General features: G+C 36.8%; 1 protein-coding gene across 1 annotated transcript in view; it reads left to right on the top strand.

Moving 5' to 3' along the window:
* Window positions 1-26,935, top strand: part of LOC150102411 (uncharacterized) — a 415,154-nt gene that overhangs the window by 159,184 nt on the left and 229,035 nt on the right. Inside the window, exons 10-11 of the mRNA XM_090399571.1 lie at window positions 367-416; window positions 17,456-17,735. Coding sequence (XP_090255697.1) covers window positions 367-416; window positions 17,456-17,735 — 330 coding nt within the window. The remainder of the gene's footprint in view (window positions 1-366; window positions 417-17,455; window positions 17,736-26,935) is intronic.

The following is a 26,935-nucleotide window of genomic DNA, read 5'->3' on the forward strand; positions in this document are numbered from 1 at the left end:
GGCTACCACATCTGCACTATTACTAATATAATTTTATCCATCCTGAGTTTGCTTATGGAAGTAGATCCTTATCAGTAGTAATAATTATATAAAATAAATCTTCAGTAATAATGGGAATTCACACCAGGCTACAGGCAATAGGAATTTTCCTAAATGACATGGTGACTGAAAAGAATGCTTTTAAGTGGTGTATTGTATTTGCTTTAACCATTACATAAATCAAATACATTATCTTGTAAAATATCATGCATTATTCATACAACTTGTAAATAAAAAATGCATCATCATTGTTTTTTGACATGTTATGAGGTTTGATTTCATATAGCAGAATATTTAGTAAAATTATAATATAATTGTGACTTCCAGATAATGGTAGCCTATATAATGAAAAGGAAGACAATACTAGAGATCTCAAGGTAAGTAGCTATTAAAATTGAATTTGTGAATCATTTTTAACATAATCATTTGTTAATTCTCACTATAGTGAACTTCTAGGGACCAGAGAGTAGTATATTATAGTGAAATTTATTAGAGTGAATTTTTTTTTTTCAGAATATTTTGATGCTATGGGGCTTTGACTGAGACATTTTTGTAGTTTGCTATTTTAGATATATTCTTTATACACGTTTGTATATCAGTAATCAAGAGTTACTAGAAGGTTACCTACTAGAAGAGATGCTGAAACTAAGTGAAAAATATGGACTTAATTTCAACTTCAAAAAATCAAAACCTTGTTGGTAACAAGAGAAAAAAGGAAAATACCTGATATAAATATTAAGATCAGAGGAAATACCGTAGATCAAGGTATGTTGACCATATGTTCAAATGCTACATATGGTCAACACTGCTATATGGAGCAGAAACATGGACAATATCAAAATATTGAGAAAATAAACTAAAAGCCATTGAAATGTGGATCCTCAGAAGATTCCTTAGAGTTCCATGGACTGCCAAAAAAAACTAATTTAGAGATATTAGAGATGATTGAAGAAGATAGGACTCTGTTGAAAACCATTAAGAAAAGGAAAACCACCTACCTTGGTCACATACTAAGGCATGAATCCCTACAATAAACACTTCTAGAAGGAATGATACAAGGAATAAAAAGAAGAGGAAGGCAAAGAACAGGTTGGATGGGAAATATTAAGGACTGGACCTTTTAGTCTTATGAAGAACGTAAAAGAGAATGTAAAAGAAATGTGGATCCTCAGAAGATTCCTTAGAGTCCCATGGACTGCCAAAAAAACTAATTTAGAGCTATTAGAGATGATTGAAGAAAATAGGACTCTGTTGAAAACCATTAAGAAAAGGAAAACCACCTACCTTGGTCACATACTAAGGCATGAATCCCTACAATAAACACTTCTAGGAGGAATGATACAAGGAATAAAAAGAAGAGGAAGACAAAGAACAGATTGGATGGGAAATATTAAGGACCGGACCTTTTTGTCTTATGAAGAATGTAATAGAGAAGCACAGAACAGTACATGGTGGAAGCTTATGATAGTCAACCTCCCGGAAGGAGATGACATCTGACAAGACAAGAAGATTTTATATCCTTAAATGGATTTGGTATAATACTCAAAAAATTGTAAGTCATATCTTACTGGAATGTGGTCCAGTAAGAGATGTCTCAATTTTTTGTTGGTTTCTTGAATCAGAAATTCTAACATTGTACAATGGTAATTCAGGGATTTTTAGAATTTCCTTTTTCTGCTCTGCGTCATAATAAACAGTTATATATCACTTCTGCACACTATATGAAAGAACTTTGCTTTTGTAAGCAAAATGATATGTAAATTGTGTACATTTAAGTTTTTTTTTTTTTTTAGTTATTGTATGGAATGAATGGCCAGTTTTGTATAATATGAGAACTGTCTATTCTCAGTTATTATTATTAGTGTATGGGAGTATCCAGGATACTAGTATTGACATTTGAATCCATGATGAGGTATTAGTCAAAAGTTACCACTTCCTAGCTGGGACCATTGCATTCCACCATCATTTCTGAAGTGTTCAATGTCTGTAGATCTGTGTGTGTGTGTTCATGGGGCAAGCTTGCCTGCTTTGAGGATTGAATAACCTGAATTTCCAGGAGAAAAACTCTCCACTTCTGTATGAGACTGGTTAACTCATCTTTAGTCATAAACACCTGATAAAGATTCCTCATGTCATAAATGGGAATTGAACCCAGGTCTTTCTGACTAAAGAGCATCTATACTGACTGAGCCATGGAAGCTCATCTATTCTTAATGAACTTGAAAATAGACAACTGTTAAATTATTGTCAATTGTCTGTTCTCAGATTTTTCTAATCAGTCTATTCTCAAGTTCAGACTTGAGAATACTACTTGAAAACACAAACTTGAGAATAATAGCCAGAACAGTCCAAAATGCTGTATATGACAAATTATAACAAGCATATGACTTCTTTCCCATCTCTTCCTTTTGTAACCATAATTTTTTAGGATAAGGTGGCTAATCTTATATCTAAATATATATTCTTGCCCATAAGCTGTTCTGGATTTCTGCTCATGATCACTCCTGAGATTGATCAATAGTGGAAGTCCAGAAACAAGGTTGCATCCAGATTACATATGCAGGTTGGAGATGGAAAAAAATGGCACTTTACTTATGCATTGAGGAAGTTAAGAGAGATTTTTATCCATATTTCAATAACCTAGGGCAAGGATGTTCAACCCATTGTTCGCGGAGCAATTTTTGGTCGATCTCTTGTGTATTCCTCCTTACTTACAAATTTAATTAAAACTAAAAACATAATATTTTATTTATCATTATTTTGTATTATTTTTAATTCGCTTTAAGTGTATTGCTATTGTTTATTTATTTTTCATTAAAATTGTCAAATCAGTAATTTTATTATAAGTCTGGGTAAATGAATTAATTTGGATCAGTGGAAGTCAAACAGCGAGCCGAGTGAATACCATGTGAATAAGCAAAGTGTAAAAACTCGATTGTAGCTTAAATTTTAAATATTCCAAAGCACATTACATCTATTTTTTACTTAGGTTAAAAGTAAATAAGTCCCATGTGAATATTGTAAAAAAATAAACTTTGTTTGTCTTGGTATAGTTTGTACTAGATGTTTTTGTAAATAACTCTTTTGAAGCTAACTGTATATACTGCTTTAATAAGAATATGGTAGAATGTTAAATACAAAGGCAATGTTTTTGTCACCGAAGCTGTATGCGGCGGCATTAGAAAGATTGTTATCGAAACTTTCCAATGGCTGGCAACTTGCAATCAAACAAAAGCAGAGGAGAACAAAAGGCGTGCCAAACTTGAAACTTAAGATGAAAGACTTATACTGATTCTTTGGGGGTTGCCAAACTTCATGCGAGGTCTCAGAGGAGGCCTAATAAAAAGGGACTGAAGCAAGCAGAAGGGATCCCGGTTCCAGAATTGCTGTCAGAGAGGAGGCTGCCCGGTCCAAAGTTGCCGTCAGTGAGACTGCCTGGATCCATGTTGCTTGAGAGAGGAGTTCCCCACTTCCAGAAAGGAGCTTCTTGGTTTGAGACATCGCTAGAGAGTGACTACTTCTAGGCCGCCGGCAAGGTTTCAAATTAGAAATTAGAAAGAGTTCCAATTGCTGGAGAAATGTTTCCATGCCAGGTTAATGTCAGACATTCACCAGTGTGTTGCGTTTTCATTACAATTTGATGAATCAAACAACTTTACTGATATTGCTCAGTTAATGGTATTTATTCACATGGTATTTCAAGATTATTCAAGTAAAGAAGAACTTTTGAAAATTATACCATTATTGGGAAGGACTAGGGGAGAAGACATTTTTTCGGCATTTGATGAATTTGTGAAATGACACAAACTTTTGCTTTTTAATTTGTGTCTATTACTACTGATGGTGCTCCTGCAATGATAGGTAATAAATCAGGCTTCATTTCATTATGTAAAAACGATGACAAATATCCAGATTTTTTTACGTACCACCATATTATTCACCAACAAGTACTGTGTAGTAAAAGATTAAACACAAAAGATGTTTTGGATATTACATTTAAAATCGTAAATTCTATTTGAGGAAAAGCCCCGCAATGGCGGTTATTTAAATTACAGGCAGATGATGATAGGGAACTTTTTCTGTTGTACAGTAATATTCGCTGGCTCAGCAGAAGTCAATTTTTAGAAAGATTTCTCGTATTAATTAACGATATAAAAATTTTTCTTGATGAAAAAGGAGATATTTATCCATAATTGAGTGATAAAAGATGGTTGTTACACTTATCATTTTTAGTAGATTTCTGTACGAAAATAAGCACTTTAAATTTAGAGTTACAAGTAGAGATAAAAATTTAATTGACATGTTAAGTTCAAGAAAAAATTTCCAACAATACTTACTTTTATTAAAGAGAAATATAAGTGACTGCGAATTTAGACATCTCCCATATTAAAATTTTTTGAACGAAATTAAGAAATGCGTCACTATGATTTAAAAGAATTTATTGGTGAAAAAGAATTAGTTGAGGAAGAAATAAATTCAAGAGTTAAAGATTTCAATAAAACTAAAATGATTGTATCTTTTATCAATAATCTATTTCAAGAAAACTTGAACATCACAGAAATTTCAAATAAAATTAGTGGGCTGTTTGATATAAACCAAGCTGTAGTAGAACTTGAGATAATAAACATTCCGAATAGTTTACATTTAAAATCAATAAACAATGAAGTCATTTGGAAGTATGCACACGAAAAATTCCCAATATTAACTGATATTGCGTGAAAAATTCTGTTGTGTTTCAGATCAACATACTTGTCAGAATCTGCTTTTTAAATATGACCGTCATAAAAAATCAATTAAGAAACCAAATTACAAATGATCATATGGATGATTGTCTGCTATTGGCTTCTTCATATCAACTTGACTATGAAAATATTGCGAGGTCCTAACAATATCAAATTTCACATTAACTTTTTTTTTTAATCAACCAGCATTTCCTGTAACTTATGAGTTTGTAATCAATCTGTTGTTTATTCTAACTTTGGTTTTCCAAAATAGAGAAATAAATATTTTATTCCAATATATATATATATTTTATTGTATTAAAATATTTGTTGTATTAAAATAATTAAAAGAGATAAAGAAATTTTTTAATACACAAATAAAGTTTATAGTTGGTATTTTTTTTTAGTTGTTTATTTGTGCGTAATCAGATATCAGGTTGGGGGAACGTGATCTATATAAGAGAGTAGATCACCGAATAACTTTTTATAGAAAAGTAGCTTGCATAGTAAAAAAGGTTGAACACCACTGACCTAGGGTATTATGTGCATGTGTATTCTATGGAAAGGTTGTTCACATCCATAGCATTAGTTTTCCTCCCAATAAAAGACCATCATAAGTTCAATCCAAGTCACCAACTAGAAGAATATTTTTCTGAGCTTTTCTTTGGCTGGTTCCTAAGTTGGTAGATCCCTGACATGGGCATGTAGAGTTTTTCCTCTTTCTCAGAAACTGGGATTTTTAATATCACATCTCAAAAAGTTGACCATAGAACTCACATTGTGACAGACAGTAATATCAATTTTATGGTTTAGCACCATGAGATAATGGTAGTTGTTCTGCTTGAAAACACACAATTGATGGGCAAGAATATATATTTAGATATAAGATTAACCACCTTATCCAAAAAAAATTAGGGTTACAAAAGCCAGTCTGATAGGTCATGGGCTTAAGGACATGTAAGTACTAGGGATTAATATTGTTATTAACACCAGACCTCCATAGAGTCAAAAGGCTCATTGAAGGAAGTACATGTTGTCCCACACAAAGCTCATCAAACTGTGCTTTAGACTCATTCAACATTTCCTCATTCAACACATTGTCAGGCAATGCATTCCACTAACCAACTACTCTCTATGCAAAGAAGTGCTGCTTCTTACCCTTTGGTTACACCCTCCCTCCTTATACAGTTTCCAAAAGTTGCCTCTTGTTCTATTCCCCTCCCCCATTCTATGCAAAATTTCTTCCACATTAATCCAGTAACAATCTCTTACCAACTTAAGCATCTCAGGCACATCCCTCTCCTCTTCCTATTTATGAGGCTTTACAAACTGCATCCACCTCAATCTGTTTTCATATTCCTTTTTCCAAAGACCAGTTACCACTTTAGTTAATCATGTCTGGACCCCTTTCTGGAACCTTCTCTTCAGTATGAAAACTAGATAATAACCAAATCTGCATACGATAATCCATGTGAGGCCTAATTAAGGACCAATACAATGGAATTTCTTTATTTCTGCATGTCAAGGCTCTGCATCATTACCATAATTCAACATGATGACTTCATAACTTGTACAGTGTGACCCTAAACTTCAGGTCTTTGTCTATCACTGCTTACAGTCTCTTGTCTCCTCAACTTCCTTCAGCCTACAAAATTTCAGAACCTTACACTTTGTAGTATTGAACTAATATTTCCACTCACTTGCCCATTCATACAAACTATTCAAATCCTTTTGTAGGACCACAACATCTGCTTGATCACTCATTGTTAGTCTTAATTTTGCATCCTCTGCAAACAGTTGTATATTTCCAGTTAATCCTGCATAAAGCAATTGAATTGGTTATAGAGAGATTGATCCAGAGGCATAGAACATAATGGCTTATATTTTGTCAAATAATGTTTTTTTATTCTAATTAATTTGTATGTTAAAATGAAAATGCTGCAATTCCTTCCAAAATCCAGTTTCATATTCTCTTCTCTGTTAAAATTGTCATCCTAATACCAACAAACTGCTCATAATAGACAAGCACAGAGGTGTAAAGATATAGGCATATTTAAATACAGTGGTATCTTGCTAATCCGAACTAATAAAAACCCTGCTCGTTCGGATTAGCGAATTTTAGCCCAAGAGACAACAATAACTAGCGTTTAAGACAAAAATAATAAAATTCTAATGGTGCATCAATTTAATTCTGTAAATAAATGAAGTATCTGATAGAAAAAAAGCTACTGTACTGTAATGTAAAACTTAAAAAATAGACCTACAGTATAACTGTACAATCAGCAGTATGAAAAAATACTGTACTAAATAATAATAATTCAAATAATAATTATTAAATAAAAATAATAGTACACAATATAATAATACGTAATAAATAAAACTTCTTTTCTTTCAAACCAGTTCGGATTACTGGAGGGTTCGGACTAAAGAGGTTCGGATTAGCGAGATACCACTGTAATGAAATTTCAACTACTGGATGTTTTGTTAGCTCTGGTTCCTGGAATTTACCCTAAAGAGGATGTTTACAGACTACTATATTATTACTACTTAATTAATTTACATTAATACAAGCCTCCTATAAAATTTTCTTCCAAATCAATCCGTTTCTTTCTTTCTTTCTACTAATGGCATCAATCCACCTTGAACATGGTCTTCTTCTAGGTCTTTTTTCCTTGTAATATTGACATCAAATACCTGTTTTGCTAATCTTTCTTCTCCCATTCTATTTGAATGATATCACATTAAATTAGCATTGCTCACACTTTCTTGAATGCTAAGAATTTCAAGTTCCTTTTTAATGGATTCAATTTTTAAAGAAATCTCCGTTGATGCCATCTGTTCAGTCTCCTAGGATTTTCTCAGAATTCTCATACCTGGTCTTTGATTGGTTGTTTTCTTTCTGCCTAAATGTCAGATTAATAAATTAAAATTGGTTTAAACACTGTCCTTTACTACTGCATTAGAAGGTTTAACCAGTGCTTTTTTTTTGGGGGGGGGGGAATGATATACAATGGTATGGCATATTGGCAGCTTTATTAACAGTAACTGGTGATATGTGGCTGGTATGGTTTTAATTTTCAACTTTTCCTGCTAGCAAATAATGAATCTACCGGCACCTATTATTTTACAAAAAAATCACTGGTTATAACTAATTTCTGTATTATTCCATATAAATTTATTCATCTGGCTCTCTACTGCATAGCTTTCCAGATTCTCTTGTGAATTTTAATTTTTAATTGCCATCTTCACTAAAAATTCTATCAAAATAGCTGAAAATACAGTAAAATGAAAATTCATTTGAATTGCAACTGATGTTTTTCATGTTTCTACCTATTTTCATAGTTTTTTTTATTGCAGATTTTCATATAAATTTTTTAATATACAATATTTAAAAATATTTTTTAAAAAAATATTTTTTTTATAAAAAAAATATTTTTTATATTTTTTATATGAAATTTTTTATATAAAAATTTCATATAAATTTTTATATATAAATTTTTTATTTGATTTAATTAAGGAGTCAGTAACATTTAATGGGTTTATTTTGGAGTATAAATGTCATATATAGTGAAGAAATGAGTTTAATATCTCTAGTTTTGATATCGGGTTTAATGGCATATTCCTTCTTCGTAAATATAATCCATATAGTTGCTGAATAACAGTAGAGGTTACATGTTATCTCTACTGTTATTCAGCAACCCTGTTTTACACTTGATTTTACACCAAACGATCTTCTTATATATCCATCACAGTAAATAGTATACTAGACAGAAAATTATAGTCTTAATTTAATCCGAACCCAAGCATAAGCAAAACAAAAGATTATATTGAAAGTATCTTCACAACTAGACTACTTGTATATAGAAACTGTTAACTTGACATTATCGTAAGTCTTGATATTTTGCAATGCACAGCACACTTCCTTTTGGATGTGTGTATAGCTAACTTTATTGAGGTGCCATCAGTGGGAGACTAGACCCAGAAAAATAGAGTTGTAGAAAGTTTTTCCGTGTGATTATAAAGTAAATTATACTAGACAAGGAATTATATTCTTCTTTCAATCCTTAGCCCAAGCTTAAGTAGACAAAGTTTGCACCTAAAGTATCTTCATAACTAGACTACTTGTAGCTTTAATACAAGCATACATGTCAGTGATAAGTTTATTCTTTCCTTGCAGCTATTTATTGAGAATATTTAAATGGCCGGTTAAGTTAACAAGAAATGCTAATTCTGTTATCCATGTATCATTACGTAGCTCGTCGATGTGTCTTGAAAATTTTGATTTCATTTATTAAATCAAAAAATCGTTTAATACAGCTTCTCGACTTCTTCAAGCAATGCAACAAATTCTTGATGATTCGGAGCTCGTCCACGGATAAAGTTTACTGTTTTTGTTACTGTTTCCATAATATTATCCATCTGCAAAATTTTGCCACAAAGTGCTTCTTGATGAATAATGCAATGTATAGTGCAAAATTTATTCTGAAATTTTTCTTCTTTCACCATATTTCTTAATTTTTACTGCTACTCCATTTTTTTCACCAACCATAGCAGCTGCACCATCACTTGCAAATCCAACCATTTTATCCCAACTTAATTTATATTTATCTATTACAGTTTTTATTTCAGAAAAAATATCCTGTGCACCAGTTTTTCCTTTCATAGGAATTATTTCCAATAATTCCTCAATTACTTCAAATTCATCAGTAACACCTCATACGAAAATGGCAAGTTGTGCTATATCTGTGATGTCAGTACTCTCATCAACTGCTATTGAGAATGCTGCAAAATCTATACTTTTTTCTTTTAACTGACATTGTAAATCACTAGTGATTTCATTAATATGTTCCCTACTGTGTTGGCCTACAAACTATATTTTTAAATAATTGTTGTTTGTCACGACAAAGAAGTTCAGCAGACTTAATCAAACAATCTTTAAGGAATTTGCCATCATTTAATGGTTTGTTGATCGTTTTGCAATGATGTGCACGAGAGCAAAACTTGCATGAACTGTTGCTTCACTTGATTTATTTGTTTCGGTAAAAAAATTTTGTTGTCATTGTAAGCCAGATTTCAGAAACTAACTTTTTTCCCCTCAATTTGCCTTGCAACGTTTCAAATTTTTCTTCATGATTCATTTCGTAATGGCAACGTAAATTGTATTCTTTTGGAACTGATATTCCCTTATTACAAATAAAACATACAATTTTATTGCGCACAACACCACAAAAGTACATAATTTCCCATTTATCTTGAAAAACACATCCTTCTTTGTTCACTTTTCTTTTACTCTTTGTTAAAGACATGGCTTGCAGTTTAATCTCTTAATTAAAATCACTATTATAATTTTAGTTACAACTTTAATTCAACAAGATGAATTTTTGTATGAAAGCAACACTCAAGAGTTATGCATAGTTCTAAACAATAGGTATTGATATATTGGTATTGATATAGATCTAGAAACAAGCACAAATAAACAGGTTTTATAAGCCATACGTTAGTTTGTCTCCATCTGTATTGCAATATGAACTGTGCAGCTGTGCATTGGAAACACCAGAATACTGAGGTGCCACCAACTGTCGGCTGGCAAACTAAATTTACTGATTGTAAATTGTAGATATGGACTGAGCTTATGTGCACATAAGCTCAGTCCATATCTCTGTCTCTAAAACTATAAGCACCATATTTACAACAAATACATAATTGAAATGTATTCGTGGTCCATGTAAAATTGCTTTGGGGGCCAGATGTGGCCCGTGGGCTGCCAGTTTGAGACCACTGGTCTAGGGCATACATGAGAGAGCAGCTATGAAGATGTTCACATGATTGGTGCGGTATTAACAAAAGATCAAATGACTCAAAGATAAAAGCAAGCCAACAATTTTTGAATTGAAATGCTAATTCTTTTCAACCGAATCCCATAACATTTTTCACAACATTCACTACATATTTCTTAGTTTTAACACATTCACTATATATTTCTTAGTTTTAACACACTCACGATGGGATGTCGTTTATCGGTCCGACAGAATTTCTCATTACTGGCGGACTCAACTCACACAAAGTTACACCCCTTGGTTGATTTTTATTGCTGCTTGTTTGCGTTTGAGCTGGCAGGGGAACTTACACAAGCATTATATGGCATGTTTCAATTTGTTGTAGAATTTTATTTGAAGTTAGCCTTTGTTTAATGTAATAATGACATCAAACAAACACTTATTTCATATAATTGAAAAATTGGACAATAGTTTTTAGTTAGATACTGTGTTTCTAACTAAAAACTATTGTCTAAAAACTAAAAACTGTTTCTAACTGTGTTTCAGTGCAACATATGGTTTTGCTTGAGTCTATACAGCATAGTTTCTCTGAGAGGGGACATGTGATTCATTAGTTGGTGCCATTTTTATTCCAGCTGTCTCCAATTGCACTATTTGTTGAGAAATATATTACACAGACTGCGAAAGCCTCTGTACCTTATTCAGAGATACAATAAAACTACTGTATTTTTCGACAGATAACGCGCACGTTATCTATACAAAAAGTCTAAATTCATTAAAAATGAATAGGCACGGCATACATTTGAAAGGTATGAGAGGTAAATCAAATGTAATAACAAAACTAAGGTAGAAGTATTACTTAATATTTATTGAACATTACACTATTTAAATCCAAAAATATTCTTCATCGGACTCAATATTGAAAGAATCAATTGCATTAAAAATTTCGTTTTTAAAGCAATTTAACAGTATTTCTTCAGCTTCATAATCATTGTCACCAGACATCACTGCATTCCCTTGTGCTTTAATGAAACCATTTGTAACACAGTTTTCACTTACAGCAGCCCAACTTTCTACAATCCATGTAACTATATCTTTATATGACGTTCTTTTCATATGCCCTAATTTGTTATATTCATGGATGCCATTCATCATCCAGTCTTCCAACTTAGCCTGCAAAATGTCTTCGAATGGTTTATTTACTGCAAGATCAAGGGTTTGGAGTTTTTTGTTAAACCACCTGGAATGACGGCCAATTTGGAATACAATACTTATCTACAATTGTTTTAACTTCTGCTGTCATGTGTGCCCTACACATGACAGCAGAAGAAGAAGAATCCAACACTAACAAAGATTTTGGGTTGAAAAATGCCATTTTTCTCTTTCGCCACACATTCTCCAACCAAAATTTCATAACCTCAGAATTTATCCAACCTTTATCATTAGCAGTAACAATAATATCTTTGGAATCACAACCTTTTGGAACAGTCTTTCTTTTGAAAATCACTATCAGTAACAGTTTGAAACCATCTGTGGTTATGCAGAGATCCACAGTAAAGTTAGACCTTTCGTTCCCTGTTGTAGCAACTGAAACCTCTTTTGCTCCGTTCAGATTCAGAGTCCTAGAACTAGGCATGTGAAAAGTTACGGGAACCTCACCCATATTCCTAAAGTGACAAGCATCAACCCCACACAAGTTTTCTCTCAGAAACAAACGAAATTTAGCTACTTTCGCTTCCCAGTTGCATGGCAAATTTTGTTCAACACTAGTGGAGGAGTGCACACTTAAATTGTTTCTCTTCATAAATCCAAAAACCCAAGGTGGGTAGGCCTTGAAATCCTTTATATTATCGTTTTGTGCAATTCTTTTCGATTCCTGCAACACGGACAGTAGATATTCTCATACCTGCCTTTATCTCTTTCACTAACAACCCAATCAAACTTTTTTTTTCTATGGTTGGCCACAAGCACCTTCTAAATCTCATAGCACGTTTCCTCGTATGTAAACATTTCAGGACTGTTTCAGCCTTTTCATCATTCACGAACACTACTTTCTACAACACTGAACAATCTACCAGCTTCACGATTCCGTTTCCTTTGCTACTTCTACCACTTTAAGCTTGAACTGCGCTGTGTAGGATTTTCTCCGAGAAGTACTTCTGTCTTTCATGGGTAATTCAGATCTAATAACAAAATATAAACAAATAATGATTTACTTTATGATATTTTAAAACAGGATGTACAGAATAATGTAACTTCATAAAATACAAAAAATGTACACTTACCTTTCAATTGTTGATGCAACTAGTTACAAGAGAATGATGCAGCCCACACAAGCTATCTTTCGGGCCCAATGGTCACACAAAAAAAGTTGTAGTAATGTCACAGTGCTCCCCAATAATGTGAAAATTGTAAAATTTAGAATAAAAAAAATCGACCACTGCTATTAGCAATGCGCATGCTTTTAAAGAATTCCTCCGTCCTCTGTCAGTACTTCCTAACTCTACCACTAGTTGGCACATGCACATTATCTATACATAAAAAGAAGTGATAAAAATGCAAGGGGTGCGCATTATCTATCAAAAAATACAGTACTTGTTTTTCTTGCATCTACAGTATAATGGCTATTGGGAAGGATGTGTTGTTACTGCAGGGAGCGAGTTACTATCGCCTCGACGTGAACATGTTTAAACATTTTTCGTGTGCGAGGTATACCCAAAACTTTTTAATGTCTTTTTTCATAAAGTAAAATCAGGGGTGCGAGTTACATGCGAGAACAAGTTATATTCGAAAAACACTGTATGCATTTCGCAGACAAGTTGACATCCTTCTACTACTTCCCCTGCTCAGCTGACTTGTGTGGTGAGTTACAATGTATAAATATTTTTCTCACTACCATTTTTTTTTTTGAGACTATTATAAATATATATATATATAAATAAATATTATAAATAACATAAAAAAAACAGGCCTGCGATAGAAAAGTTGTCTGAGAAGTAATAATTGATTCTTATAGATTTTTAGATGCTGAGTTCAGAAAAAATAGTAAAAAAAATTCCATCACCCATCAATTTTACCCAGTTTCTAATTTTATCATTTTTATTGGTAGTATTTGGATTTAAATTGCCTTTTTTATGGTAAATAAAGAAATTTCCACAAAACTTCTCATTCTTGAGATAGGAGGAGAAGGTGGGAGGAATGCAGATAAAAAGTGCAGGTGGCTACTTTGAATCTGATTCACCGAGATAACGGATTTCTTTCCTGCTGTCAGACACATTTTCTTGTGTGATTCTTTAGTTGAACTTTAGTCGTTGACTACTAAGGTTATCATATTTCTGAAAGGTGGCATATTCTAAGTTAGTGTGAAGATTTAATCTAATGTGTTTGTGGTTTTTTAATGTTTTTACATAGTGTTGTGTAATAGCGTTGATGTCATTCCTTAAAATTCGTTTAACTGTGTTTTAAGTGGTGTTTGCAGTGGCTTCAATAGGTTGCAAAAATTCACCTAACATTTTTTGCTACGTGTGGCAAGTTAATGGTAAAAAAAAAAACAACGAAGAAACATTACATATTTCATGAAAAAAGTGTACTATGCGTATTTTGGGATGAAACTTGGTGACTTAGATAAGCCATGGGGGGTGCATATAGTATGTTCCATTTGTGTAGAACTTAGAAGGTGATCAAAGGGAGAACAAAAATCTTTCCGTTTTGGAATTCTCATGGTATGGAGGGAACCCCACAACCTTACTGATGACTGTTACTTCTGTTCTTTGAATGTTCGAAGTTTTAATGTGAAAAATAAAAAAAAAGACATTTCTTATCCTAATTTTCCATCTGCAATATGCCCAGTGGAACATGATCCTGAAATACTCGTGCCAACATCTCCACAAATTTTAGAAGAACCACTCATCAGTGATTCAAACGAAGAAGTTGAAGATTTCAATGATGATGAATACAAAGATAGTGGCCTACCTGAACTTTTTTCACAGACCAATTTAAATGACTTGGTCAGAGATTTGGGTCTTCCTAAGGAATCTGCAGAACTGCTGGGCTCGAGACTGAATGAAAAGAATTTGTTAGCCCCTTGCACTTCTTTCTCATAGTTTAGATATAAAGAAAGAGATTTTCTTCCTTATTTTTCAGAGGAAGGTGATTTAGTTTACTGTAGCGATGTTCCCGGACTGATAAGCAACCCTTTTTTAATAAATTACTCTGGATTTAGAGAAAGATGTTGAAAGTTTATTTTTCACTTGGTTAGAGTATAATAAATTTAGTTTAATCCTTTATCCAAGTGTGAGCTCTAACCAAGTGAAAAATAAACTTTCAACATCTTTCTCTAAATCCAGAGTAATTTATTAAAAAAGGGTGGCACACCATTTGGCAACTCCTATAGGTAGAGATGACCTACAAATGCTTCTGCCCGGTATCTCAGCTTGGGCCTGGCTCCCACTGAAGAGACCTCAATAAAGGTCAAAACTAGTCTGGGTAGTGGCCCTTCCCTTAATGCATAACATTAGACATATCCGCAAGGAGATGTGTTTTGCATTATAGGAGATACTGAGACAGGAGTGTTGGTAGCTTGCTCCACCTTTGCAACGAGTTGCCCTGGTGTTGTATCACCTTACCCCAGTCCTGAAGATACTCTCAGGCGCAAACTTTGTTTGCTCACACTTGGATAAAGGATTAAACTAAATTTATTATACTAATAGAGGTCACACTGTAATCAGTAGCTGTAGACCTGTTTCTTTATCTAATACTGACTACAAGATATGTTTCCACATTATCAGTAACAGGCTCAAAGTGGGAATGAAATACATAATTAAAAGCACACAGGTATATGGAGTTAATCTGTTTCTGCTATGTGAACTACTCCATTCAGTTAATTTGAAAAAGCAGCCAATGGCAGTGCTATCAGTAGACTTTACTCAAGCATTTGATAATGTCTAGCATCCCTTTCTGTTCGACATCCTCCAGCAAATTGGTGTGGGTAAAAAGCTGCTATCTGTTAAGTTTTAAAAGAGGTATACCGTGAGTAGACATATCGATACAAAATTAATAACGGAAAAAACTCATATACAAAGGTTATTTAATAGTATAATTTTCGCCTGTGTGTCACAGGCATCTTCAGTACATTAAGCTCAAATTAAACAATAACTGACGATTCCAAAAAGCGCCACCTAAGTAGCTGGTGTAAGATAATTAAAAAGGTCAATAACTTTCCTCAAAAAAAATCAATACAATAAAAAGTTAGGAAAGATTAGCTGATTTGTAAAGTACTATTTCCCATAAAGGGGATAGATGTAAGCCATCGGATCTGTTTAAGTTAGGGGAATGAAGTAGAGTTTCACATGTTTCTTTATAAAGGCGTTTCATGAGAAACTGACTTTTGTGAAGAACTCTTGTCTTTCTCCAATGAACTCTGTGTCTAGTGAAGATGACATGTTCTGCAAGTCCAGACTTTTCAGGTTTAAAGTATTCAATATAAGATTGGTGTTCTTCTAGCCGAATAGAGGCAGATCTTCCTGTTTGTCCGAAATAAGATAATCCACAAGAGCACAGAATCTAGTAGACACCTGGATGATTAAGATGTGGAAGCTTGTTCTTAGGAGAAGGGAGAAAGGTGGAGATTTTTCTGAACGGTCGAAAGGCAACAAAAATATTCAGTGGTGTTAAAACTTTTGCTATACGTTCACTGATGCCTTGTACATAAGGGATAGTAATGCGTGTCATTTCTTCTGTTTGAAGAGGAAGACATATTAAAACTACTCAAAGTTCTTTTAATGAAGCAATTCTTATAACCATTAGATAGAAAGGAAGAAGTTATATATTGTAGTTCTTTCTGTAAAAGATTGTCCAAAGAACAAAAGGAGAGGGCCCGATGAACCAGTGTTTTAATAGTTCTTGCCTTTTGACTGGGATGGTGATGAGATTCCGCATGGATATAATGGCCTGTATGAGTCTTCTTTCTATAAACTGAAAAGAACTCGTTAAAAGAACTTTGAGTGGTTTTAACATGTCTTCCTCTTCAAACACAGAAGAAATAACGCGTCCTCTTTCTGTCCTCTTAATCGCAATGTGGTCTTATGGTCAATTGCAGGGATGACTAGAGAGCAACCCCAGGCAGAGAAAGCCAACTTAAGGCAGTTAACTCAGATAAGGCTAACCACCTGGTATCAGTCATATTTGCATTTTAGTTTCATTTGGTCTTTTGGTTGTTCATCTTCATGAGATTGATGAAAAAGAAAACTGATAGCCTTTGGCTTTATCATGATATTAAAGATCTGAGGCATTTTCTCTATCTTTCATACTACCTATCTATCTTTTCTTTTTCCTAATACTATCAGGCTTTCTTGTATCCCTATACTAACTACTCTAGGCCTATGAGGAGCACCCCTTTACTTTTTCACCTCCATAAAGGTCAAAACCTGGTCTGGGTACTGGCCCTTCCCATAATGTATAATATTATACGTCTGTGAGGATATGTGCTATGCATTATGGGATACTAAGGCAATTGATGTGAAGTCTGTTGCCTCTATATATGAGTTGCCCAGTACTGAAGTTACTTCAGGTACAAACTTTGTTTGCTTACACTTGGATAAAGGATTAAACCAAGTATATACTTTCTTGGCATCTTTAATTTATTAAAAAAAAACTTGAAATAATTTGTGATTAATTTTAAAACCTTCTTGAAATTGTAAAAATTTGTGGATCTGCTAATTAAAAAAAATTATTTAGCAGATCTAAGAAATTAAAAAAAAAAAAATTCCTCCTTCCATCTAAAGGAGAAGATGAAAAAATAACTTGTTTTCATGAAAATAAAAATGATGCTTCCCCCCCCCCCCCCCCCATGATGATTGTACTTGGAATGAACCTTTCAAGAACTCACATTTGTTATTTAATATTTGGGATTATTTTTAGGTTGATAAAGATAATGTGGATAGAGCTGTTCCTAATAAGTGGAAATTTCAAAGAAGTTTTGTGAATGATGATGAAAAATCTGGTGGGTACCTTTATTATGAAGAAAGAGCAGGTTATCATAATAAAACTAATCATAGAGGATTACCTTCTGCATTTATTAATAGCAAATATTCAAAAGATAAAAATAATGTTAAAGAAAAAAGAAGAATCCTTCTTCAAGTGATAAATCCTAAGTTAGAAGCTTCTCAGAGTAATGAGGCAAAAGATGTTGGTTTTGAAAGTGAGTCTTCTGCTGATTGTCTTTTAGTAGCTACATAATTTACATTATATTGATATCAGATATATAGTTTATATTATGTTGATATTAGATACACAGTTTTTATTATCTTAAAATCTTCTGCATCTTGTTATTGAATTATTAATGAGCAGTAGTCAGGAAGTACACAAGGCTTCCTAACTGACTCTATAGCTGTTTTTTTTTTTCCACCTGAATTATATTGACATTATATATACCAGTGACAAATATATATGATTCATGTGATGAAGATAGCTTTTTTTTTTTTCCTATCAAAATATTGTGATTCAGCTGAATCCATAGAAATGTATTCATTCAAAGATTTTATTTCAGTTTAAACAATCTTGACCTCTCTTGCTTCCTTCCTTTCAGGTGTCTGTAGTGCAGTGAGAATGATAATATAATATATATACTTAAATTAAGGGGATATTAATTCCCACATAGTTTTAAAACCGAATAAGAAACTCAAAGATTGGAATCAGAGAGTTTCTTGCCGAATATAGTAAACTATAAAGTATCGGCGGACACTAGCGTTAGCCAATGCAAGTGATCCTAGTACGTAGTACGATATTGGGCAGCTCGTTGCAAAGGTGGAGGAAGAAGTTCAGATCGCTATTCTTAGGTATTTTCCATAATGTAAAAACACATTTCCTAGGAAATGTATGCTGTTATTACATTATGGAGGGAGGTCACTACCCAGACCGGTTTCAGCCTTTTTTGAGGCTTCATCAGTGAGTAAGAATGGGAGTTCATGTCTTTCATCATCGGCCTTTGGAGTATAAAGATTGCTGAGGGTCAGCAGGTAGTAATAGGGGAGGTTAAAGAAAGGTAGAGTAGGATAGTAGGAGGTAAAAGAGGCCTCAGTCAACCTGTTTAGCTGTGTAACCCAGAGGTTGTGGCTAAAAGGTCTGTAAAACATAATCTCCTTACCCCTGTTCTAAAAAAAACTTAAAATTTATACTTCACTTTATACGAAAAAGATAACTTTAGGTTACATTAATCCAGGTGTCTGGAAACGTTCTCTCGTAACCCCTAAAAAAATGAAAAACGTTTGTTAAAATTTGGAACTTAGATTATTCTTAAACTATGCCTTACAACTGAAAAAGAAAAAAAAAGAAAAAAAAAACTGCGATACCGGGATCCGTATTGAGGTGGACTTTTTCAACCAGAGAACCGAGAGTTGGGGGAAGAACCCGGCCCGAGTGATGCAGCCCACTAGGAGCTGCACCGCCTTGACGTAAGCCTTCGCAGCCCGGGTTCTCAGGTCTACCCCCTCCTTAGTGAGCTAGAGAAACCAATAAGTTGTACAACAGAATTAAGTATTTAGTTGGTCCTGAAAGGAGGACAAGTTTTTAGTTTGCCCTTAACTCTTTTTTTGTTGTATTTTTCTGTAAGATTTGAGAAGCTACTGTTTTTTCCCGGCCATTTATTATTTGGTGAAGAGCTTTATACAGACTCCTTTCCGTTTCTTCGTTTAATTCAGGGATTCCTTTTAGCTGTGCTGGGTTTAGTTCACTTAATCTTTCTATATAGAGGTCTCCCCATTCTAAGCTTATGGTCTCAGGACCTGTGAGGAGGAGTATAGGTGCTCCTATTTTGTCTATTGCCCTTTGGAGGATTACCTCAGAGTCTTCTGGGATTAAATGCATTAGAACCCTTTGGGCGTCCACGGCGGAGATAGATTCTTCCTCCGATTCCTCGGCTGAGGTAATATTGCCTTTTCTTGATTTTTCAGTCTCTTCTTGATTTTCTATTCTGATCTCCCTTTCTTCCTCTTCCTCAGAGTCAGATACTTCTTCTGGGCATGTATTATCTGGTTTTGTTCTCTTCGTTTCTCCTTCTTCAGGGCTGATTGGTCTTTTTTCTGTGTTGTTGCTGGTTTCCATTTCTTCTACTTCTGTGGTCTCTTCCGTCTCGATGCGAGTTTTCCTTGCGTTACGTTTCTTTTTTTTCTTTATTTTCCATTCTGAGTTTTTCGTGGTAGCGGCTTGATTTCCTGTTGTTACTGTCACGATAGCTGAGGGTTGAATGACTGGAAAGTCTTCCGGCTCCGTTGTGTTAGGCTCCTCTGCTGTTTTGCCTATAATTAGAATGTCGTCCTTTTTTTCGGGTTCAGGTTTATTTACTGGAGTGGCTGCTGGGGTTGGTGATATAGCACCTCCTATTCGTTCTGCTTGTGTCCTGTTGGGACAAATGTCTACCTTGTGGGTTGTATTTCCACATTTCAAGCAAGGTGCCTCACACTGACCTAGGGCATGTCCTGCCGCCATGCAGTTCCTGCATTTGTTCTCGGGGCAGTCTGCACCTAGATGTTCGAGTGATCCGCACCGAAAACATTGCTTTCTTACACCAGGGTAGTTGACTACTACCCTGGTAGAGCCTAGAAATACAAAGTTGGGGACCTCAGCCTTCAACTCCATAAGGAAGGTCACCTCGCCAGTCTTCCAGTCGGGGTAGTCGGCATCGTTGGAGATTTTGACATCCCGTACGTCTCCCCATTTTGAGAAAACCTTTTTGATTATCTCACTCCCTTCCTCGAGATATTCTACAGGGAACCTTTCTATTCGTAGTGTCTTCAGTAGACTTCCTACTACGAAGGGATAGATCATTTTCCCTTCACATTCTACACCTGCCATTAACTTATTCCTGGTTTCTTTATCTTTCACAACTACCTGGTATCTACCTGCTCCATAAGGGGTAAAACCAAATATCTTTTGTGCCCCTACTATTTCGGCGAGAGCTCTCGCTAAAGTCCTCTTCGGTATGTTGACGCCTGCCTCTATACCGAGGGTCTTCACTCGCGGCAGGAATGAAGTCATTTGGAAGAGAGAAAAATATCTCACTATGAATTAAGTCCCGGAAAAATGGATAGAGCTTTAAACCAGGGCCAAGCATTCCCCGTTTGCAGAAATCTCCTGCTACACTACATAGAGGCGGAAGACTACAAGCAGGCTTAAGGCAAAAAGAGAGGAAAAATAACTAAAAAAAAAAAATTCTTACCAAGGCTGGAAGTTTCTGGCAGCAGGACTGGAACACGCAGCTTTCTTCTAGATTCGTTGGATCGGACACTCCTCACAAACTGGAACAAACTGGAACTGGAATTCATCAGTGAGCAGCTAGACCTAATACCAAAGTGTATAGCGAAAAGAACTTATGTACTTTGCGAACGAGTTTTCCAAACAGGTGCAACCATTAAGTTACTTAAGTATAAAGAGCTAATAAGCTTCATTTCGGCAATGAAAACATTACTTAAATTAAGGGGATATTAATTCCCACATAGTTTTAAAACCGAATAAGAAACTCAAAGATTGGAATCAGAGAGTTTCTTGCCGAATATAGTAAACTATAAAGTATCGGCGGACACTAGCGTTAGCCAATGCAATTGATCCTAGTACGTAGTACGATATTGGGCAGCTCGTTGCAAAGGTGGAGGAAGAAGTTCAGATCGCTATTCTTAGGTATTTTCCATAATGTAAAAACACATTTCCTAGGAAATGTATGCTGTTATTACATTATGGAGGGAGGTCACTACCCAGACCGGTTTCAGCCTTTTTTGAGGCAGAATGGGAGTTCATGTCTCTCATCATTCGCCTTTGGAGAATAAAGCATGCTGAGGATCAGCAGACAGTAAAAGAGGAGTATGATATAAGATAGAGTAGGATAGTAGGAGGTAAAAAGAGGCCTCAGTCAACCTGTTTAGCCTTAATGGCTAATTGGTCTGTAACATATAACTCAATTTATCTGTTCAGAAAAAAGGTTAAAGATAGACTTTTGTCTATAGTTCACATATTATTTTATCTAAAGTAATGATTTACTCCAGTGTTAATGGAGGTTCTTTTTATGTTACTAGATATAATATGCTTATTTTTATTCCAGGTAATTTTTTTTTTTTTTTTTAAAGACAAGAGGTAAATAATAGGACTTATTTAAATATTTATTTTAAATCTAAAATAACAGGACTTAAGGTCCGGTAAGTAGGAGTGAATAGGAACTTTTTGAGGAACTTGTATACCTGGTACCACTGGGACTTAGAATGGGGAAGAGACTGGCCCGGGAGATGCCGCTCACGAGGAGCGGCACCGCCTCGCAGTAAGCCTTCGCCGCCCGGGTTCTCAGCTCTCCCCCCCCTTGTTTGGAGTAAAGAAACCGTGCCAGCGAAAGCTCTGTGGCTAGGGGAGACAGAGTGGTTATTCTTTTTCCTGGGGTGGGGGGGGGGATGGTGGGCTTTTTTGGGTTCTAAAGAGATATACAGGGCCTGATGCGTCCCTGTATAAGAAAGCATATTGTCGGTGGTTTGCAGTATTGATTCACAAATTTAAAGTCTCCTAGTAAGTGCCTTTCTTGTGCAAGAAATTTGGGTAAGTAGAAAAAGAAACCTTTTCTTATTCTTGCATACATTAAATTTGCGTCTCGTACCTGGGATTTTTTCCGTACTTTCCAGATGTGATATTTTAGTACATTGATTAGGAAGATAGTGAACTTTTGGGTTTTTTGGACTGGTGGCGGGAATTGTAGTCGTACGACCTCTTCTACTGTCAGCATGGGGATTCCCAATGCTGTGCTGAGTCTCCGCCAGATGCATTGGGCTGGTGGGCAAAAATAAAAGAAGTGGTCCAGCGTTTCCACGTCCCGGCAGACATCGCAGAATGGGTCGCACGGGTAAGGTACATGCCGGGATTTCACCTGTTTCACCGGGAGCCGCCCGTAGGCTATTCTCCAGGCTATATCCCGATGAAAAGGCTGTCCCCAGCTATTTTTGATGTTTCTGAAGAGAATTTCATTATTTGTACTAAGATTGGGTGTATCACGCCTTGAAAGTTGGAAGAAATCCCAGTATACTGCTTTGGGCTTGTGTGTGAGGATTGCTATTCCTCTGTCTCTGAGTGTTGTGATCGATTTCGCTACTGTATGGTACCACTTGGGCACCCCCCTTGCGCGGGGTCCAGCATAGTCCGTGATCCCAAAGAGGGGGAGGAAAAGTCCTATAAAATATCTAATTAGTAGGCCAGAAATGTGGTTGGAGTTTAAGGCCTTCCGTACGGTTTTGAACGTGTTTGCTTGTAGCAAGCTTCTGTGATTGGGCAGAGCATAACCCCCTTCTTCCTGTTTGAGTTGTAAGTATTCTTTCTTTACTTCGCGTTTTCTCCCATTCCAGAAGAAATCCAGGAGTTCTTTGGTTAATTTATTTTCTTGTGCCAGTGTGATGCCTGTGATATTGACAGTGTGCATCAGCATTGGGGTGACGATTGTTTTTATTACTGTCGCTCTGCCATAAAAGGAGAAGAAGGTTGGTTTGAACAGTCTTATCCTTTCCCTGCTTGTCTCCTGCAATTTTTGGATTGGTAGTGCTAGGGTGTCTGAAAAGGGCACGCCTAGTATAGTTAGAGGCTGTGTCTGTAGCGTTAAACCGTAGGGAAGTCCAGTGCTATGGAAATTTCCGAAACTTTTGATTTTGGTTTTTTGTGCGTTAACGCGAAGACCACTGACTATGCTGAATTTTTGCAGCGTGTGCAGATAGATATAGATGGACTCAGAGTCTCTGAATGTAGCCACTACATCGTCTGCATATGCCACTATTTTGCATTGTCTGGAGCCTTGGGGCAGTGGAATACCGTTAATTGCGGGGGTGTTATCAATTCTTTTGATTAGGGGTTCTAATACTAGGGAGAAGAGGAGGGGGCTTAGCGGGCAGCCTTGCCTAACCCCTCTCTTTATGCGGATTGGTTCTGTTAGAAACCCATTAATAGATAGTTGGGTCGTGGCTTCCGCATACATGTTTTTAATTGTACGCTGAAGTCTCGGGCCCACGCCTGTTTTTTGTAGGATGTTCTGCAAGTACCTGTGGTTGACGCTGTCAAATGCTTTCTCCAGGTCGGTGGAGAGAAGTGCCAGGGGGTATTTTTACTCTTTGGCCAGTTTGATCAAGTCTCTTAACAAAAAGAGATTGAATTCCATAGATCTACCAGGGATCCCGTAGACCTGTGAGCTTGTTATTATTTTTTCGATACCGCCCTTAAGGCGCGTACAGATAATTTTTGCAAAAATCTTGTAGTCTACGTTGGTTAGGGAGATTGGACGCCAGTTGTTCGACAAAGTCCGATCTCGGTCTTTCTTGGGGATAAAGATGGTGTGGCTCTTAACGAATTCCTTGGGGATGTTTCCCGAAGTGAGGAATTCGTTAAAGATGTTTATTAACGCTGCCAATGCAAATTCCCAGATAGATCTATAGAATTCTATCCCCAGTCCGTCTGGCCCTGGGGTCTTCTTTGTTTTCATCATTCTGCACGTGGCCTTTAATTCGGCTGCAGTTATCGGCCTGTCCTGCAGGGCACTAAGATGATCGGGAAAACGTGTTGCGTCCCACTCACTGAAGTCATCCGTGCCCTGCCGGTCAGAGAAGATACCGATATACTGCTGATGAAAGTGACGGAGTATTTCGTGGGTTGAGCGTAAAATCTGGCCCTTCTCCTCGATCTGGTGAATCGTTTTCTCATCATTAGCCGCCACCCGTTGTTGGTTGTAGAATGCGGCGGAGGGTGTTTCCAAATGTCTGAGATAGAGTCTCGTTCGAAAGTCGAGGTTCTCGACTCTACTCTGCCGCTCTTGCTACAGTTCTATTTCTACTTGTCTGATGAGATCTCCGCTCCGTTCGTTTGTCCGGTACCAGCCGAGTTCCCTGTAGAGATCCCTCAGCCATTTGCGTTTTTGGTAGGCAATTTCGCATCCAAATTTTTGGAACAGTTCCCTAGCCTGCCTCTTGAAGGTCAGCCAGTTTTCCCAGTCCCAGTTGGTGTTTGTCCATCTGTCACAGAGGTTCTGTAGCTGGTCGCTGAAAAGACTGGGGAAGGTGGGAGGGAGCCTCCAAGGACCTCTGGCTGTTTCCATCACCTCTGGGAGCGTGATTTTTAGAATGACCATCTTGTGGTCGGTTGTCAAGTTATGCACTGCGGTGTGACGTATCCTCTGAACATATTGTTCCAGGTTTTGGGACACGTACACCCTGTCTAGTCTTGTCGATATCTGTCCGCGGCCCCACGTAGTTTCTACTTTGGCAGGGTTATTCCGCCTCCAGATATCGACGAGGTCAAAATTTATACAGCATCGATTTAAAGCATCAATGCCGCTAGTTCTGTTGTTTGCATTCCCGCCTATTTTGTCTAGACGTGTGTCTTCCACATAGTTCCACTCTCCTGCAACTATTAGGTGTTCTGCTCCCAGGAGATAGTTTTCAAGGGCAGAGAAGAAACCACTTCTGTGGTATGGATTGTTTGGGGCGTAAACTGCAGCAAGTCGGATGGTACGGCCACCGTACTTCCAGTCCACCGTTACTAGGCGTCCTGCGGCGTCTTTTTTGACGTTGAAGAACCCCCCCCGCGATTGGAGGGCGAATTAGTATCCCCACCCCTCGCACCAGTAGCTGGTGACCAGATAGCTTCTTGAGAAGTTCTCCACGTCCCAATGCTTATAGAAATGGGTTTCTTGTATCAGGAGGATATTAATTTTGTGTGTTAACATTAGCCTCCAGACAGCGCTTTGCGCAAAGGGGTTGCGTAGTCCGTTAGTGTTTAAAGTTGCGATTTTAACTTCCATGGTGGTGTTAGAATGAGGGGGGGCATTATCTGGTGTTTGTTTTATGAAAGCCGGTTCTGGTTCCTCGTCGGAGCTGGTTGCACTTTGAGCATCCGAGACAATGACGAGCCTGTCTGTAGAGTCCCTGTCTTCGTCAGAGTCCATTTCGTGGACTTGGGGTTGTGCCACTTGATCCATTACTGGGGGTAGGCTCTCTAACATTGTAACGTCATTGTCGAGGGGCTTTGCGCCTATTGTTCGACGTTGACCTGTGGTCTCTGTGTACTCTGTTTCGTCCTCCGATGACATCATGCTGCTTTGTTTCGCTTTTTTCTTTTCCTGTGATTCCGTTTCTCTTGCGCGCTTTGTTGGGGCGCTAGGTGTGACCTCTTCCTCTTTCCTGCAAGCTTCATGGTTTGCCACATTGATGCTGGTGATGTTCTGTGTGTGGCGGCTTGCCTTGGGTATCTTTGGGGTTTTCGTTTCCGTTGCTGCTTCCTTTTCAGCCTGCTGGCCGAGCTCCGGAAAATCGCTCCTTGATATTTTCTCAGGGTTCCCGATGGGCGTTGCCCTAATCGGTGTTATGGTCCCTCCTATTGCTTCTGAGTGTGTCTTGTTCGGACACATGTCCAATTTGTGGGTCAGAGCCCCACACTTACCCCCCCCTGTACAGGGTTCTGTACAGCTTTCCATTTTATGCTTTGACGATTTGCAATTTCTGCATTGTATTCGAGGGCAATCTGCCCCAAGGTGTTCCTCCGAATTGCATCTAAAGCACCTTTTTTTTTTCACACCTGGGTAGTTCACCATTACCCTCGTTCCCCCCAAAAAACAAAATTGGGGACTTCTTTTTTCATGTCAATCAGGATTTCAACGTCTCCTGTTTTCCATCCTTTATAGTCGGCGTGCTCAAGTGCTTTAATCTCATGGATTTCCCCCCATTGACTGAAGAATTTCTTGACTTCAGGTTCATTCTCTAGGTATTCTAGAGGAAACCTAGTTATTTTTAGCGTTTTGCGTAGGCTTCCTACGAGGAATGGTCTGATTGTTTGTCCACAACAAATAAAATCTTCTAGTAATTTCTTTTTTGTTTGGTCGTTTTTGACCACTACTTGAAATCTATTGTTCTCGTATGGTATGAATCCGTATATATTTTCAGCCTCTACTGCCTGGATTAGAGCTCCCGCTAACGTCCACTGATCTACAGGCTTCGTGAGCTCGATACCGAGCGTCTTAGTTCTAGGCAAAAAATGCGACATAGTTACAGAAATTCCTGACTACAATTGTAGAGAGGGGATATAAGGGAGGGCAAAGTCGAGGAACGCAGGGCGTTCCTCGCGGCAAACAAAACGAGACCAGAAAATGTGGGCAAAACAACAGATAAGGAGAGAAAAAAAAGAAAGAGGTCTTACCAAAGCTTGGGTTCTACAGAGGAATCTGAGCATGGAGCTCTCTCTTCGGGCCGCAGGAACTGGATCCTCTTTTGGACTGGTAGGCACAGGTTCTTTCTTCTTCGAACTGGAGCTCTCTTTGACGTCTTGGCAGAAAGGTCTCATCAGTGAGTAGGCAGACCTAGTTCTCATTAGTGGGAGCTAGGCTAGAAAAGGCTTCATCAG

Source organism: Typopeltis vanoorti, chromosome 10 (assembly GCF_054136105.1).
Source record: "Typopeltis vanoorti isolate ZY-2024b chromosome 10, IOZ_Tvanoo_1.0, whole genome shotgun sequence".
Lineage (NCBI taxonomy): Eukaryota > Metazoa > Arthropoda > Arachnida > Uropygi > Thelyphonidae > Typopeltis > Typopeltis vanoorti.